The sequence below is a fragment of the Hippichthys cyanospilos genome, chromosome 13 (assembly GCF_059441005.1).
Source record: "Hippichthys cyanospilos isolate Australia breed blue-spotted pipefish chromosome 13, RoL_Hcya_1.0, whole genome shotgun sequence".
In the NCBI taxonomy this organism is placed as follows: Eukaryota; Metazoa; Chordata; class Actinopteri; order Syngnathiformes; family Syngnathidae; genus Hippichthys; species Hippichthys cyanospilos.
The window spans coordinates 13,406,955-13,423,088 of NC_142381.1; the positions used below are offsets into that span (position 1 = coordinate 13,406,955).

The window sequence follows — 16,134 nt, forward strand, 5'->3', positions numbered from 1 at the left end:
CAATAGGTGTCAGGTATATGCAGATTTTCACTATTCTACTGGCAGGCCAGTGACCTATTCCCCATGAACTGTAGGGGTCAATTGTAAATATTGTGTTTTTTTTGTTTTGAGTTTCCCTTCCGGTTACCAGGATGCATTGTGTGGCACGATTAATGGAAGTTATGAGGACAATAATTCTTGTCATATGTTAAAAATAGTTCAATGGGTGTCATCCAACACATTTATGCTTAATTCATGTTGCACTGTGTATTTTATGATATTCATTAAACAAACTGTGACTAAATGTTGTGATGAGATTCAGGTCAATTGTTCACATGACTTCCTTGCATTCAAGATACATATGTAAGTTGAGGTATGGATTTATGTGTAATAATGCTCCCAACTGTTTGAAATTGCTGTAAATTTGTTTCGAGTACATAGAGGTAAAACGTTAAAATAATATAACAGACGTATCAGTTTTTGGCCAATGTTTTAAAGGCCATCATCTATCAATTTAATCATCTGGCCAATTATAGAAACACGTTATGTAATAATTGTTGCCGAAATCCATTGCATCCTGTTCTAATACTTGTAATTTTAACCACAGCGGTTTCCTCAGAAAGCATTCCACAGTGAGAAAGGCTCAACTTTCAGTTTAATAACCAGTGACAACACTCTGTCACTCAAGACAATTTCACTACAGTTCAGCAGTTTTCAAAAAAAAAAAAAAGGAAACAGCAATGTATACATACAAACATTACACATCAACTTCAACATGAGGAACCATAGGAATGTTGCTAGTTTTCTTTTCCTGTGTGTGTGTACCATACACGCATACAAATTCAGTCTGTAAAAAAATGGAATGACAAACCGCTCAATATTAAAGCTTCGAGTCCAGTTCGGGGCTGAACACGTACTAAGGAGCCACTTCCCCACTGGGAGCTCGACCACAAAAGAGGAGAGGAGAGGAGGCGCCGAAGCCGTCCTCGCCCCGGGCACCATCTGCACCGTACCGCTCGCCCTCGTCTCGCTTCCCTCTCAAGAAAGGGCTCGGCGGCCTAGCCGATGTAAATGCGATGGAAGTCGTTGGCTCCGAAAGCGGCGTTGCACTTGGGGCATTTCCTCTGGCGTGTGTCGTAGCGCGTCTTGACGCACTCGAAGCAGAAGACGTGGAAGCACTTTGTCAGGACGGCGTCCTTCACCCGCGAGTTGCAACAGGGACACGTTAGTCGAGCCTGGGAGGGAGCGTGAGACAGGGAGAGATGTTTTGTCCTCGCATGAACGGACTTAATGAGTGGACGGGAATATCTAGGACAAGTGGCGGTATGACTTAACGGTGCCGAGAGAGAGCAGTCGACTAAACTGAAAAAGAGACAGACCCGAACCATTGAAACAATCCTCACTCACCTTATACTCACTAATTTCTTCATTTAAGATTTCGTCTCCGTTGCTAATTTTCTCAGCTGGTTTCTTCGCCTTCTCAATTTTTCTCCTCAATTTAGAGATGTCTTCCTACAACAAAAACGATGCGCAAGCAGGCATTAAACTCGGCCGCTTTTTTTACGGACTCAAGATTGATTTTGGCCAAATCTGTGGACAAATAAGAGGTGTTGTGCTAGTGTGATGTGATCAAACTGTGAGGATTAGATAAAGCAGTCCTCGCTGCGATGCGATTGGGGGGACTTTAATTTTGCCTTGTGTCGTGTAATGCACTATCCTTAAAAGTAAATCGTTTCTTAATGCCATGACACACTGACTACCTGATTTGCTTTAAAAATTCAGAGCAAAGTCATTGGAACAACATACTGCTCATTTGTGTTAATAATGGCTAATGTGACTTATTTTTGCTAAGTTTTATACAGATGCACATTATCATTAGTGACACAATTGTACTGTCGGACAAGCCAGAAATCAAACAAATGTTACACGATCTCTCTTCTGGCGTTGCTGAATAGATTTTGCCAAAACATACCACTACCAATGTATTTGAATAAATCTGACACCGATGGTGCAGCACACAGTTTTAAGTCTTCTTTTCTGTACAAAAAATACTTTGTGCTGGTTGAAGAAAACCCTCCATAAAACAGGATTATATTTAAATTACGAATAATAATTATGATAAATATGATAAATAATTCAAATAAATATCAATATTAAAATTGACCAGCTCATTTGATTTTGTTAAATTGCTTACCATTCAAAACACTAATTTATGAAAGATTGTGTTTACACACATATTTCGACAAAGGGAGAAGAACTTATTTGAAAGTGATGTGTAATCTCACCACCGCTTTCTGTCAATATAACCCAATCAAACGAAGACGATTAAAGCCTATCAGATGCGCGGTGTGTATGTGGGCGCTACCTGTGCTCGCCGGGAGTTGAACGACTCCTTCTCCCTGGAGATGCTATTTTCTACGACCTCCTCTCGGACCACGACGAGCCTTTGCTGGACCTGCTCCAGCTGAATTCGAACCTCCTCTGACAGCAACGTTGACTCTTGAGCCTGGAGGGCGACAATGTCACCCGCCGAACATCGACCGAACTTCACGGCCTCCACTGCAATCAAAGCGCTACCTTGCGTTTGTTCATGTCCAGCGCTTGCGTCCTCAGCGTCAACTCTCGCTCAGCGGTGCTGATGGTGCCCTGCAGGAGGCGTTCCTTCTCTTCGAGCTTCCTCACCACCTGCAGCTGGGCATCCACCTAGCGAATGGCAAAAAAAATTAAATGATGGAACGCAAGAGCCTGGGTAAACAACATTTCTGGCATGTCAGCATATATTTGAGCTTGTATTGCTTCAAAATCACAGTGGACACTAACCTGCGTTTTTAAAGTGAGCAGCTGATCTGAGAGTTCCTCCTTCTCCTCTTTAAGTAGCTTGTGAATCTGGTTGGACTTGATGCGCTCGCTCATTAGCTTGAAGTTGGCGTCGTCCTTTTCCCGGAGCTGCTGCATCAGGCGAATGTTCTGTTCTTGCATGTCCTCAAAGGCCTGTCCCGTCACGTCCATCTCGCTTAGTAACGCATCCTCCTCCTGCAGACGGAGCAGAAGGTACAGGTGTCAAACTTTAGGTGCGGAGGCCATGCCTGGCCCGTGATCTCATTTTACGCGGTCCACTAGGGCTGCACAATCGAATTTTAATCGCAGTCACGATATTGCTTGCCACGATTAATTAAGCAGATCCTTGGCAATACTAACATTTAAAATTTAATTACAAGTCAATTGACTTGGCTGTCAATTGAGGCCCATTTTGGAAAATCAGATTGGCAAAAAATTGGAATAAATTTGGTTTGAAATGACCAAAAATGACATTTTGACTGCTAATTGAATAAAATGAGCTTACAAGTAAATAATGCACTTGGTTCTAAGTAGGCTTATTTTTTTAATTGGTTCGCACTCAGCAAGTAAGTGTCCCTGTGTTATTGCCATGTCTTGTGAATTAATTTTAATGAAATTTATTTATTTATTTTACTTTATTAATATTATTTGTAAGTACCAAGCCTTGAAGCCTTGTTTGTATACCGCTTGTTCTAAAAAGGGCAATAAATACACATGTTGGTGAATAACATGATGAATAATCGTGATTTCAATATTGACCAAAATAATCGTGGTTATTATTTTGGCCATAATCGCGCAGCCCTACGGTCCACTAAACCAGTGGTTCGGCCTTTTTTCTACTATGTATTTCCTGTGAGATAATTTTTCAGCCATGTACCCTCCTAACCACTGCCAAGCATTTTTGAATGTGAGTGCTATGCCATATGTGTCTGATTTGAAACCTACATTTACATTTATTCATTCATCCACTACTACATAGAAACGGTTATATGCATACATATTCTCACGCACCTGTTTTGCTGTAGACAGCTTTTTGTTGAGGATGTCGATCTGCTCCTCTACGGAGCGTATCTTTCTTAGGGCCTCCTCGTCCGCCATTTTTTTCCCCTCCCGCCTCTCCCGCTCTTCCAGCTCCCTCAGTCTCTGACGCAGCTCCTCTGCCTGGAATCAACAACAGAGTAGCGAATCAGTCATAAATGACATACTTCATCGTGTGTGACTGTGTTGCGCTCGGTGGATCACCTCCGACTTTGCTTTCTTCTCCGCTGCCATTAGCTGGACTTTGTCCCTCTGCTCCTTTGGTGCTGATCGATACATGTCTAAGAGCAGCTTCATTTCCCTCTGGGACTCTTGAGCTTTTCTGTATAGACATTATAGAAGCGATATTACCGATAACTATCATGCAACTGTGATTGCCCCATCGAGGTGACTAACTTGAGCTCTGCTCTGACAATCTTCAACTGCTCCATCTCTTTCCTCTTCGGCCCTCCGGCTGCAGAAAGACGTTCCGACGATGACTCCTCAAGTTGGTTGCCACTTGCCACCTTCTCCTTCTCTTCTTTTATCCCGCTGCTGGTGGCGCCACTGCGAGTTGGCCTCTCTCTCTCCCGGTCTTTCTCCTCTTTCTTAATGGTTTCTTTTTCTTTCTTTTCCTCCTTCTCTTTCTTCTCTTCTTTTTCCTCCTCCTTGACCGTTACCTCAGGCTCGACTCCTGGCTCGGTTTTCACCGAGATGCCTTGAGAAACAGATGGACATTCTGAACACAAAATTGCTTGCAAAAACAAATCCCACAAACCATCTTTATGTGTTATATGTGCAACATTGACAGTTTACTGGGTAACAATTACCAGTGCTGTTCGGTGTAGAAGAGTCATTTTCAGGAGGTTCCGGCTTCACCACCGTCTCCCCCGAGACAGCTGCTGTCGTAGGGGACGTCGTCTCCTCCTTTACGTCTGTCTCCATGCTCGACTGAGTTTGCAAGATGGTGCTCCCCTTTGAAATGCGAATCTACGAAGACGGGATAAAATACATATTTCAGCACCATGTCTTTCACCAGCAGTCTGCAAGCCATGCTTCTAGAGCTAAATGTGGCTCTTTTGTTGCCCTGCTGTGGCTCTCAATAACTTTGGAAATAATAAGTACATCCCCTAAATTTCAATTGCAATAGTTTGTTGGTTTCTAAATGTAATTGTGAATATGGATATTATGGTTCTCTGGTAGCATTAAAACGTTTTTAGATATTAGATGTCAGTAGCAGTTGGACATTTGGAAACATCGTCAAATTAAATGTCATCCAGGCTAAAATATGCTTTGGATTTTAGATTTTTATGTAGGCAACATTTCGCCAAGATGGCAACTAAGCACATCTTAATATTTTTTAATGATAACCCGGAATGACTTTAAGTTCACGGCTGTGCATTTTCAAAGATTAACAGCTTGAACTCAATAGCTTGACCACCAAATGTGTTTGAGAGCGTATGAATTTGAAGGTGTTTCTTAACTTATGACTGGCACTGTAAATCTTTTATGGCTGTAATTTTGCAAATATGTGTTTAACATTAAGTAAAATAGTCCTTAATTCAATTGGACTGCAAGAGCCACATGTGATGTGGCAAAACAGATGCAGTTTTTGGTGTTGTAATTTTGGATGGCTGCAGGTGGATAATTTAAGTTTAGCTTTGATTTAATGAATCATAGGATTATTATATTTAAATGCAGTGTTATCCTCAATTTCGATGTCAAAATGTGTTTTTTCTCTGTAGGAAATGGTCAAAATGGCGGTTTGCATTTCCCAGACACTTTTCTGCTTCACAAGTCATCCTATTTTTAAGAATGAGTTCTTTGGCCTCATACCTGGTTGAGTTCCGCTTGAGTCTCTCTCAGTCTGAGCTTGTATTTCACAACTTCTCCCTTCATCTGTTGGTTATGAGTTTGGAGGGTGCTGATCAGATGACGCATCTCTCTGTTTATTGGGCCTGATGGAGGCAGCGAGAACGTTTACACATCTGCCAGCCTTTACACTGACTAGGATAAGCAGTTTGGGACTCCGCGAACTTCCAATTCTTACCCGCCTGCTCGTTAGCAGCAAGGGTCTGTTCAAATTCAATTCGCAGCATCTCATACTCCTTCCTGACTTGAGCGAGGGTATCCTCCAGCTGAAACACTTCAGTGCGAACCTTCCGTTGCAGAGTCACCTCGTCGTTCTGTACATAATATAGGCATCAGTGAGCCAGCTCTCGATACACACACACACAACAATCTTACCTCCATGTGCTCCAGCTGTCGAAGGCGTGCCGTCCGAGTTGTGTTGAGACGGCCGCGTGTCTCGTCTAACTGAGCCTTGAGGATCAGAGACTCGTTGTACAGCACAGAAAATTGTGACTGCAGACAGCGATACTCTGAGGTATCCTTCACCATGCCCTCTGCTCGACTCAGCAGCTCGGCCTGAGTGGAAAAGGTACGCATTCAGAGGCAAAATTTTAAAACGGATTTTCAGATTGTAAAGATGTCCACCTTCATGTTGTTGTTCTCCTGCAGAACATTCTGCAGGTCCTGCTGGAGCTTCTGGAGCTCAATGAGACGATTGTCAGCCAGCTCCTGGTTTTCCTCCAGTTCACTGTTCATCTCCTCAAACTGCAGTCGAACACCACCAAACACACAGTGAAGTCAAGAATTGGTGTACTAAAATATATATTCTTAACTTATTGTATCCCTACCTTTCTCTTGTTGATTGTGATAGTTCCACATACGCTACTGGCCTCCCCACATACTTTATAACCTTTGCTGTTCACCTAGGGTGCATCGGAGGATTTGATTGAACACAAACAGACATTCACGCAAATAGTCTGTATTTGTCTGTATGCCCAAACAAAATGTGACTTACCCTCTCTAATATCTCGCTCATGTGTGCATTGAGGCGATTTTCTCGCCGACGGATCTTCTCCATATCCCACTGAAGCTCTTCACTCAGAACCTGAAGCTCACTGACACGCTGGTCTGCCTTGTTTGCTGCGCGACCAAGCGATCTGAACTAGATGCGAGTGGATGAGAGAAATAATATTACTACACAGGCCAAAAAGTCCGTTCATGTAAGAAGAGTAGAAACAAACGCACAAAAGCAAAATTAGAGAGAAAAAATACTAAGATTATTAAAAATGATCATGTGTCAATGTCCACCAGTATTGTTTATGTTCATAAACTGTCACAACAGATAGAGGGGCCTTACTCTATCATAACTATACAGTATAGTCTATAGGGTTCTCTACCCTTTTTGAACGCTATACTATATTCCCTGTGAAATACTTGTTCAGCCAAGTTCCTTCTAACGAGCGAAAAGCATTTTTGGATGAAAACAACAAGACTTAATACAGTGCTGTTCTGGCCATGTGTGATTTATTAAACTTTGTAAATTTATCTTTAGAGATATCTCGGCAAACGGTATTCAGCCAATCCAGAAGATGGCAATGCCATCCATATGAAATGCAACAAAATAAAGGCATAAAAAGTTTAGCAAAGTCACTGTAACACAAGCATTAAGTTCCTTAATGTTCAATTTAATTTGTTCTTATATTGAAAAGAAGAGTTCATGCTAAAGCATTAAAAAGCATTAAATGAGATGTGCTGAAACCTACAAAAACACTGTACTCCCTGAAGTGCCTTTTTGTACCCCCGCCATGATAAAAACAAGCTGTATATGATGACTTGAAGTGAAGTTAAAATGACAACAAAAATTGATTTTTTTAACTCAAATGGTACATTTCCCATGACCACATATTGCATACCTCACTGGTCATTTGACTATGTTTCTGCTTGAGGTCCTCAGACAGTTGCTGAAGGCGCTCATTTTCATTGGTCAGCAGAGTGTTTAATTTGGAAGCTACATGGCACAAACTCCCAGCTGAGAAATAAAAGCCATCAAAAATGATTATTAATGAGAGCTAATGTCATGCACCTTAAGCAAGACACTAAAACAAATGGTCCCTAATCTCGAACTCACCAACTCCAGGGTCCATGTCTGCTTTCAGTTGATCTACTGTGCTCTTTAGACACTTGTAAATCTCTACCACACGAGTAGCCTGCATTTGGCTGGACTGCACCCGCTCCTGCAGCTCGGCTTCCATCTCCTCACTGGTGCTGCTGGCCAGGGTTGCCAGGAAAGAGTTGGAAGCCTCACCCTGGTGGCCTGAGTGACAATAGAGCATATCATTACATGTTCACAGTATTTTTTCCCCCAAACGTTTGCAAATTAACTTCTAAAATTTTAGTCAAACATGCCAAAAAACACTTTCACCACTTTCATTCTACATTTCCTTTCCCATTACCTCTGTCCTTGGCTCTCTCCTGATTGGAGTCTCCATCCGGTTCAGGGGTTTCTGGCTTCAGGTTCCTTCCGTCCCCCATTGGAGACTTCTCAGGTTCACTCGGCGATTGGTCATAGAGTCTGATAAACAGCTTAATATTTTCATCAAGCTGAAAGCAAATGAGAAAGAAATCTTGTTATTTTGCTGACATTTTAATGGCGCTAAAGCAGTCTTTGTTTTTTTGGTGCTGAGCAAATGTTGAACATTTACCTGATTCCAGTATCTATTGAGGATAAGCAAGCTTGCATCATCTGTAGCCTGACGGGTCTCTAGTCTCTCAATTCGCTCTCGCAATTCATCTTCAATCACCTGAAAACCAGCAAACCCAAAATAAACTCGACACTCCCTTAATATTGATGCTCTGAGGGATGAATAAATTGTATTTCTAGTGGTTATTGGCCGTTCACTAGTTTTCATAACGCATTGCAAAATGCATTGAAGGCGTAAAGTCTATTGCATAAATGATTTAACAAAATTCACCTGTCTTTGATCTAAAGATTCCCCCAGTTTCCGGTTCTTAGCCTGTAGCGCTTTGATATCTTGTTCTTCCTGAAACACAATGATAAAACATTACTGATGAGCACCCTCATACATGTACTGTGCTTCGAATTATATAGAAAGAAGAGAGAGATAATCATAAACAAGCCGACCGAATTAGAAACCCCTCCCAGTTTGATGACCGTCTCCACGGCTGTGCTCCCACCAGCAGCTGCAGGACTGACACCGGGACCTCCGTCCTCTCCGTCCCGCTCTCTCCGCTTCTCTGGATGCACACCAGAGGTTGACGACGGGCCGCTGGGGTCTGCAGGACGCTTTTGTCCCGACATCCTGAGACACCTGTCAAAACAAGACAAGTAATGGTGAGGCATCTCTGTGTATGGTTCTTCAGCTACAAACAAACAATGAACAAGTGTTCGATGGTTGGCGTCAGTTGACCTCCCACGAAACCGAATAATACAGAGGAATACACAGTAGAAAAATATACGTAAAACGTTCCCTTCGTATTAAAAAAATATCACATTAGCGCCTGGCTACTATGGCGCTAAGATTAGCCACATGCTAACAAGAGTGCGAACGTATCGGCTGAATATTAATGATTTTCACATTTCACATTCACAGCTTCATGTCATTATGTTCAACTCGGTCTGAGTTGGTCGTAAAAATTCTTACCACTTTTTTAACGCGGGGTGTTAATAATAATGTCAAACGAAACTAGCAATGGTTGATGCTGCGGCTTCTTGACTCTCGGAAACGGAAGCGGCAACGAACTATCATTATTCAAAGGCAAGGCCGCCATCTAGTGCCACGGAGTGATAACATGCTTTGACACATACAAAATGTAACTTCACATTAATATCCCAGTTATTAATATAAAGAATGACTCACGGGAAATCACAATTTAAAAATGTCTAAAAATCTATACATACTGTAACAATATTGATTTGTGGTGGAAACAGAGTTTTTAAGTGGAAAACTAATAATGATTTTCTGACTAGTTGGGTCAATCCTGACAAATTTGGAAGACTGAAAGTGCCAAAATTCAATAAATAAATCTACCATTCAGTAATTAAATACAAGTGACATGAATTAATTAAATGTTTCAGTAATTAAAAATGTCATTAAAAATTTAATGTTTTATTCATCATTATATATACAGTATATATATATAAAAATTTCTATTATTTTTTTCCCCCACACATGACGAGAGACTGACACCCAAATAGTGATTCCATTGTAAGAATTGCAAACCACTGAAAAAAAGTAATTTACATTCAGAGAGTAAACATGCAATCAGATTAAGGATGTGACAATTTTCTTTGTCTTTCTCTGTCTGTTGAGTCCAACAATGAAATGCCCTTTTGGCCCTCCTTTAACTCTCCAGTCCTTATATAAACGGGACTCATGGACCCTTGACTAAACAGTGATCAGCAATACTGAAGGGTATAGGGCACCAGGTGCAGAGTCCATGTTGTGTAAAAACTCATTCTCGAGTGTCAACAGCCTGTGCAGGACGTGTTTGGTGGGCAGTGATGCATGGCAGATGCAAAGCTTTCGCCTCAAAACAACTTCCATAACTACAATAGAAACCCATGTGAAATTACTTTCACTGAAAAACTGAACAAGAATAAATCTATGAGGGTGCATGACAATCACTTACTGAATAAAAAATAGACATATGTGCATTACACACACAGAAACTGAAAAATTGAATACACTTTTTTTTTTTTTGGGGGGGGGGGGGGGGGGGCAGCTATGTTCTACTATTCTGAAAGGACTCATGGAGTGACCAAAGGAACTCCTGTTCAATTATTCATAGTCCCGTTTGTGAAGTCACATTCTTGCTTTTAATGTTTGGATGTGAAGTTCTTCAGCACGAATCTAGTCTATCCATCCTGCACACATGCACAAACAAATGAACCTGTATTGCGTCATAGCATCGACCGAGTGCCACATTCGAACGTCAATTTATTGCCCGGGTGACACATAGTGTTCCCTTTGATTATTTTAACTCTTGCCTGAACTGCCCCCAGAGTCCACAAAGAAGCACTATTGATGCCCTCTAGCCCCGCCCATGTCTATCCGCTTTGGGCCAATTGCATTTCCGGGGTGACGTACGCCCCGCCACATCACATCTGGAGCGCCTCCTCCCCCTCTCGCTTAAATACACCTTTGGCTGATCCCTCGCCCTCCGCATTCAGTGTGACTCCACGCCACATAGGTTCTACTGTCAAGTAAGTTTTAAACCTTTTTTTTTTAAGAAATAACTTATTAGTTGTAGATTGACTGCTATAAACAGATAGGGAGCGTCGTTCAATAAAATCGGTCGAACATTTTTTTTCTGCAGCATTGTTTCCAAAACTTACTCGACGACTTGCGTGCGTGGGCAAACTCAATCCGTGGTGATTTCTTTGCTTACTTTCCAACGAGTACTGACGCGTCAGCTTGAATAAAACATGCCAGTCCCGTGACTTTTTACAAAGAAAACTCCTGCAAGTTTTAATCTGTGCAATCAATACAGTACAACTGATTCGAAATTGTTTCCCGTCTTTCCAAATGGTGGTCTAAATCGTATCTACTATGAACTAGGGGTTGCAAGTTTCAACAAAAGTAAAAGCAAAAGAATCATACTCAATTTAGGTAACGATTCACGTCATTTACTTACCTAAAAAAATGTCACTTGTATGCAACACAAATTTTAATGACTTTGCACAAGGAAAACTAAACTATAATAATTGTTGAAAAAGTCTTATTTTGTTGTTGTGTTGAGGCTTGCGCGTGTCTCCACGGGTCTTTCTTGGAGCCAGTAACATAAAAACAATCATAAATAAGGGAGTTGCATCTTTGTTAATGCTTGCTGGTTCACATCGAACATGTCAGAGCGTGACCATTTTTTTCTATTTTATGAGTCAACAAGGCCTCAGTCAAGATCTCAACCTTAGTTGACTTCATTTTGTATTTTGAGGAAGGAACAGAAAGGAGATAGCTTTTGAATTGTAGGGAGTAAGAGTTACTTCCCACCACCAGTTGAATATTGTGAAGGAAAAAAAAACCTGTTGAACCAACCCAAACATTTACAAAGGTGACATAAGAGAGGAAGTCAATGATGCAAAGTAAAACAACTTCCTCATATGTTATCAAGAGCCCGGCTTGCGCTTTTTTTTTTAAAAAAAAAAACCTGTTTCTCTCCCTCCAGGATGACTCATCAATTTCCATCCCTCTTACCGGAGCAGAAGAAGGAGCTCTCGGAAATTGCCCAAAGGATTGTGGCCCCGGGGAAGGGAATCCTAGCGGCAGATGAGTCAACCGGTCAGTTCACATAAGCCATTAAAAAAAAAAGTTCAGAGTGAATGACTGCAATTTCTTCTTTCCTCCAAGGCACCATGGGAAAGCGTCTCCAGAAGATCAACGTGGAGAACAATGAAGAAAACCGTCGCTGCTTCCGTGACCTCCTTTTCACATCCGCTGACCCCGTCCCTGACTCCATTGGAGGAGTCATCCTCTTCCACGAGACGCTCTATCAGAAGTCAGACAGTGGAAAGCCCTTCCCCCAAGTCATCAAAGAAAGGGGCATTGTTGTGGGCATTAAGGTGAGGCTGCAGAGCTCTCACATCTTTGTACAATTAGGTATACAAACCACTTGTCAGTGGGGTGTCATCGATTGAACTTATTCAGTCATGGCACACATAAAGCATAAAGGCTTATTTCCATAACGGTAGACAAAACAAAGACATAAAAGGACAACTTCAAAACTTCAGAAAATGTAATTGGTAAGACCAATGAAAAACAGTGGACGCTGTTACATAAAAGTGCAAAACTCAGTAATGGCAGTAGCGCTATACTCAAAGAGATATTAAACATATTTAGCAGAAAAAAGGTAATTTGATAACCAAATAATTTTTTATGCACATATAATACTTTTTAAACATTTTTCCAATTGCTGTCGATGGCAAATACCGTCATGTGTGCTCAAGACTTGTAATGACCAATCATGGTCATTAGCAGATGGCAAAATATATTGCCAATATATTGGCAAAATAAATGTACTGCTGGTCATGTGCCATTCACAAGCTGAACGACGATTGGTTGCTACCTGAGCCTTGAGCACACGATGTCATTTTCAGTCGACAGCAAGTAGAAAATGCTTTTTTTTAATGTTGTAATTGTGCATGAAAAATTCTTTATCAAATGAACTATGAATAAAATATTAACTTTTTCTACTGCGGAAAGGGCCTAAATAAGTTTAGTACCTCTTTAGTAACTTGATGTCCAGATTTGTTCATTGAATAGCAATAAAAGTGAATTTGTGTATAGTATTTTACCCATTCAGGTTAAAATGCTGTTGAATTTTACTTACAAGTGGAAAAATTATTTTGCAGGTACTTAACTGAAATACTTTTCTATATCCACTTGAGATCAACTAAATTTTCTTCAAACTATAGTAGACAATTGTTTTTTTTTTTTGTCTATAGCTTTTGACTAATTTTGGCCTCCGTACTATGTTCTGGTGATCCCAGTTAGAGGAGATCCTGGCCTTTCCAATGATGTCTCATGTGTCTGGGTTGGATGCAGTTTACTTTGTTGTTTGAGACAAAAAAGTAGGTCTTAGGAAGCTATATCCACCCAGACATATTATGTTATTTCAATTAATATTGAATAATATTGGTATGTTGTTTCCGTCACCTCCGTAAGATCCTCCTATTTTATCTAAATTAATGGCAGTTTCTTCCTTCAGGTGGACAAAGGCACAGCTGGTCTGAATGGAACGGACGGAGAGACAACCACACAAGGTAAAAAAAAAAGATCCTAGTTCGTTCTTCCTTACAAAATGTCTTCTTCAGATGACAAATGCTCATTTTTCCCCATTTTCATAGGGCTTGACGGCCTCTCTGAGCGCTGTGCCCAGTACAAGAAGGATGGCTGTGACTTTGCCAAATGGAGATGTGTGCTCAAGATCTCTGATAGCTGTCCTACTCCTCTTGCCATTGCTGAGAATGCCAACGTTCTGGCCAGATATGCCAGCATCTGCCAACAGGTTGGCATCACTCACTGCACAGTCGACTCCATTTGGAACTTTTAGAATGGCACTCAAACGAATTTGAACAATGCCAATATGGATCATCGGCCTCATAGATTCTTCCCTTTGCCCGAACTTTGTTAACTATTGCATTTTTGTCTGAGAAAGTAAGGAAGATGTTCAACATGTCTTTGCACCTGTACAGCATGCGATATTTGTTTTCATTAGAGGAGGTAATAAAAACACACTGATATCTTGTATCAGAATGGACTTGTGCCCATCGTGGAGCCAGAGATCCTTCCTGATGGAGACCATGACCTGCAGAGATGCCAGTATGTCACAGAAAAGGTGGGGAAACCATCTTATACTATCCATCCAATACTTTTAACCCTTGTGGAATATTTAGATCAATTTGGGTCAGGTTTATATATATATATATATATATATATATATATATATATATATATATATATATCATTGTAGTATTTTAGTCAAGTGCTGGCACACTCCTGGTCGTGTGATAACTAAGAGGCTGTGCCTTGTTCACATGTTGTCGCCATCTGGATGAATTTTCAGCTCCCTGGTGTCTTCTTTCAATGCTTTCCCTTTGATGTAAAAATGAAAGGATAGGACAAATACTGCACAAGGGTTAAACAAAGCAAATGTTTGTCTCCAAAATTGAATATTAAAGAGTGTGTGTATGTCTCTTCAGGTTCTGGCTGCTGTGTACAAGGCTCTGTCTGATCACCATGTTTACCTGGAGGGAACACTGCTGAAGCCCAACATGGTCACCGCTGGACACTCCTGCACCAAGAGGTTCACCCCTCAGGAGGTCGCCATGGCTACCGTGACTGCTCTGAGGCGCACCGTGCCAGCCGCTGTTCCTGGTGAGCGTTCTGAAACCTTGTTTGAGCAATGTCAAGAAATTTGCACACTGCACACCAGTTGGGAATTGCTGCAACATTTGTAACTGTCTGTTCCTGTGACCCTTTAGGCATCTGCTTCCTGTCTGGAGGCCAAAGTGAGGAAGAAGCCTCACTCAACTTGAACGCCATCAACCAGGTGCCGCTCAATCGCCCATGGAAGCTCACCTTCTCATATGGCCGCGCTCTGCAGGCGTCCACTCTTGCAGCCTGGCAGGGCAAAGCTGCCAACAAGGCCGCGGCACAGGAAGTGTTTTGCAAAAGGGCTATGGTAAGCCAAGACCGTATTATTCCGCTCTTATCTTGCATTACACAACTTTATTTTCTCTGGTAAATGATTTGTCAGAAGTTGTTTGTTCCGTAATGCGGTGCAGGTAACCTGAATGATGATTAACTCTCCCCTCAGATCAACGGCCTGGCTGCTAAAGGACAGTACAAGGCCACGGGCTCGGCCGACCAGGCCTCCATGCAGTCTCTGCACACTACCAATTACGTCTATTAAATGCTCTGACCTCAAGCGATGACGTACTTGGACCAAATATGAATGACCTGAATGCCTCTGTTGGATGGACATCATCGAGGGGGGAGAGGGGATTGTCTTAAATTGTTGAACTGCTGTTTGCCTTCGTAAAGAAATAAATGGAATGACCAAATGTGTTCATTTTGTTATTAATGTATTTCATTCTGGTGTACTTATTATTTAACATTCACGCTGGCTGGGGGGGGGGGGGGGGGGGGGGGGGGGGTTTCTAAAGCAGTGGTTCTCAAATGAGGGGTACATGTACCACTTGTCCAGTAGTATGATTTTTAACAAGATTTCTGCAGGTATCAGAAGATACAGTTTAATGCTGTGAGAGGGATATTACATTGCTTTTCAAATTAAAAGTGTATTTATCAAAACAAGACGCAACTAATTTCTCAGCTATGTATTCGTGGCTCCTGTGTAAAACATTCCATGCCTTTATTTTGTTAAATTCTATACTGATGCACATTGTCATCATCAATGACACAATTTTTCAGCAGACAACCCAGAAATAAAACCGATGATGTTACGGAGTACGATATGGCTACAGATAACACTTCAAATCATTCCAAAGTTAAATACATCATGCCCAAGAAGTCTAAATGTAAAATGTATACGGTTTAGGAAAGCGTTTCTTAAATGGGAGTACGAATGCCCCTGGGGGGTATTTGAAGGCGCTTCAGGAGAGAACTTGAGATTGTAACAAGGTTTTTGCATGTATCAGCAAATTCAGTTTAATTCCATGACAGGAACAGTGCATTTTTCTTTTCAAATTAAGAGAAAAGTAATTAACACATGAAACAACCTACTGCTGCATTGTGTTAACAGTGACTCTTGCAAAATGTTGTATGCCCTTATTTTGTTAAATTTACAAAAATTTCTGGTCGATAAGACAGGAATCAAATAAATGTTACAGGGTCTATCTTGCTGAATAAAATACACATAGCGGTACCACTACAAATGTTGTTCTAACGTTTAATGAATCAGACACGGAGA

The 16,134-nt window shown here is 41.3% G+C and overlaps 2 protein-coding genes across 2 annotated transcripts; one reads left to right on the forward strand and one right to left on the reverse strand.

Annotated features, from left to right (window-relative positions):
* Positions 1–616: 616 nt before the first annotated feature.
* On the reverse strand, positions 617–9,426 carry rnf20 (ring finger protein 20, E3 ubiquitin protein ligase). Its single transcript, XM_088430902.1, has 22 exons — positions 9,348–9,426; positions 8,828–9,014; positions 8,658–8,726; positions 8,388–8,486; positions 8,139–8,286; positions 7,814–7,999; positions 7,599–7,714; positions 6,701–6,847; positions 6,534–6,608; positions 6,331–6,450; positions 6,082–6,261; positions 5,885–6,020; positions 5,671–5,792; positions 4,665–4,824; positions 4,252–4,552; positions 4,060–4,177; positions 3,829–3,978; positions 2,800–3,012; positions 2,557–2,682; positions 2,345–2,485; positions 1,387–1,491; positions 617–1,214 (listed from the first exon to the last, which is right to left on the reverse strand). The coding sequence occupies exons 2-22, from the start codon at positions 9,002–9,004 to the stop codon at positions 1,038–1,040; spliced, it is 3,066 nt and encodes a 1,021-aa protein (XP_088287028.1). The 5' UTR covers positions 9,005–9,014; positions 9,348–9,426; the 3' UTR covers positions 617–1,037.
* Positions 9,427–10,748: 1,322 nt separating this feature from the next.
* Positions 10,749–15,272, forward strand: aldob (aldolase, fructose-bisphosphate B). The gene is made up of 9 exons (XM_088430903.1): positions 10,749–10,909; positions 11,872–11,984; positions 12,054–12,265; positions 13,411–13,465; positions 13,550–13,710; positions 13,957–14,040; positions 14,405–14,579; positions 14,687–14,886; positions 15,022–15,272. Exons 2-9 carry the CDS (start codon positions 11,873–11,875, stop codon positions 15,115–15,117), a joined length of 1,095 nt encoding a protein of 364 aa, XP_088287029.1. The 5' UTR covers positions 10,749–10,909; position 11,872; the 3' UTR covers positions 15,118–15,272.
* Positions 15,273–16,134: the final 862 nt, after the last annotated feature.

What these genes read in the sequence shown, in the direction of transcription:
- rnf20 (XM_088430902.1), bottom strand. Translation starts at nt 9,004, where the DNA reads ATGTCGGGACAAAAGCGTCCTGCAGACCCCAGCGGCCCGTCGTCAACC. An exon ending in TCAATAGATACTGGAATCAG is followed by an intron (nt 8,287 to 8,387) that starts GTAAATGTTCAA and finishes ATTTGCTTTCAG; the next exon opens with CTTGATGAAAATATTAAGCT. An exon ending in TGCTCACTTTAAAAACGCAG is followed by an intron (nt 2,683 to 2,799) that starts GTTAGTGTCCAC and finishes GCCATTCGCTAG; the next exon opens with GTGGATGCCCAGCTGCAGGT.
- aldob (XM_088430903.1), top strand. Translation starts at nt 11,873, where the DNA reads ATGACTCATCAATTTCCATCCCTCTTACCGGAGCAGAAGAAGGAGCTC. An exon ending in AGCGGCAGATGAGTCAACCG is followed by an intron (nt 11,985 to 12,053) that starts GTCAGTTCACAT and finishes CTTTCCTCCAAG; the next exon opens with GCACCATGGGAAAGCGTCTC. An exon ending in GCCAGTATGTCACAGAAAAG is followed by an intron (nt 14,041 to 14,404) that starts GTGGGGAAACCA and finishes ATGTCTCTTCAG; the next exon opens with GTTCTGGCTGCTGTGTACAA.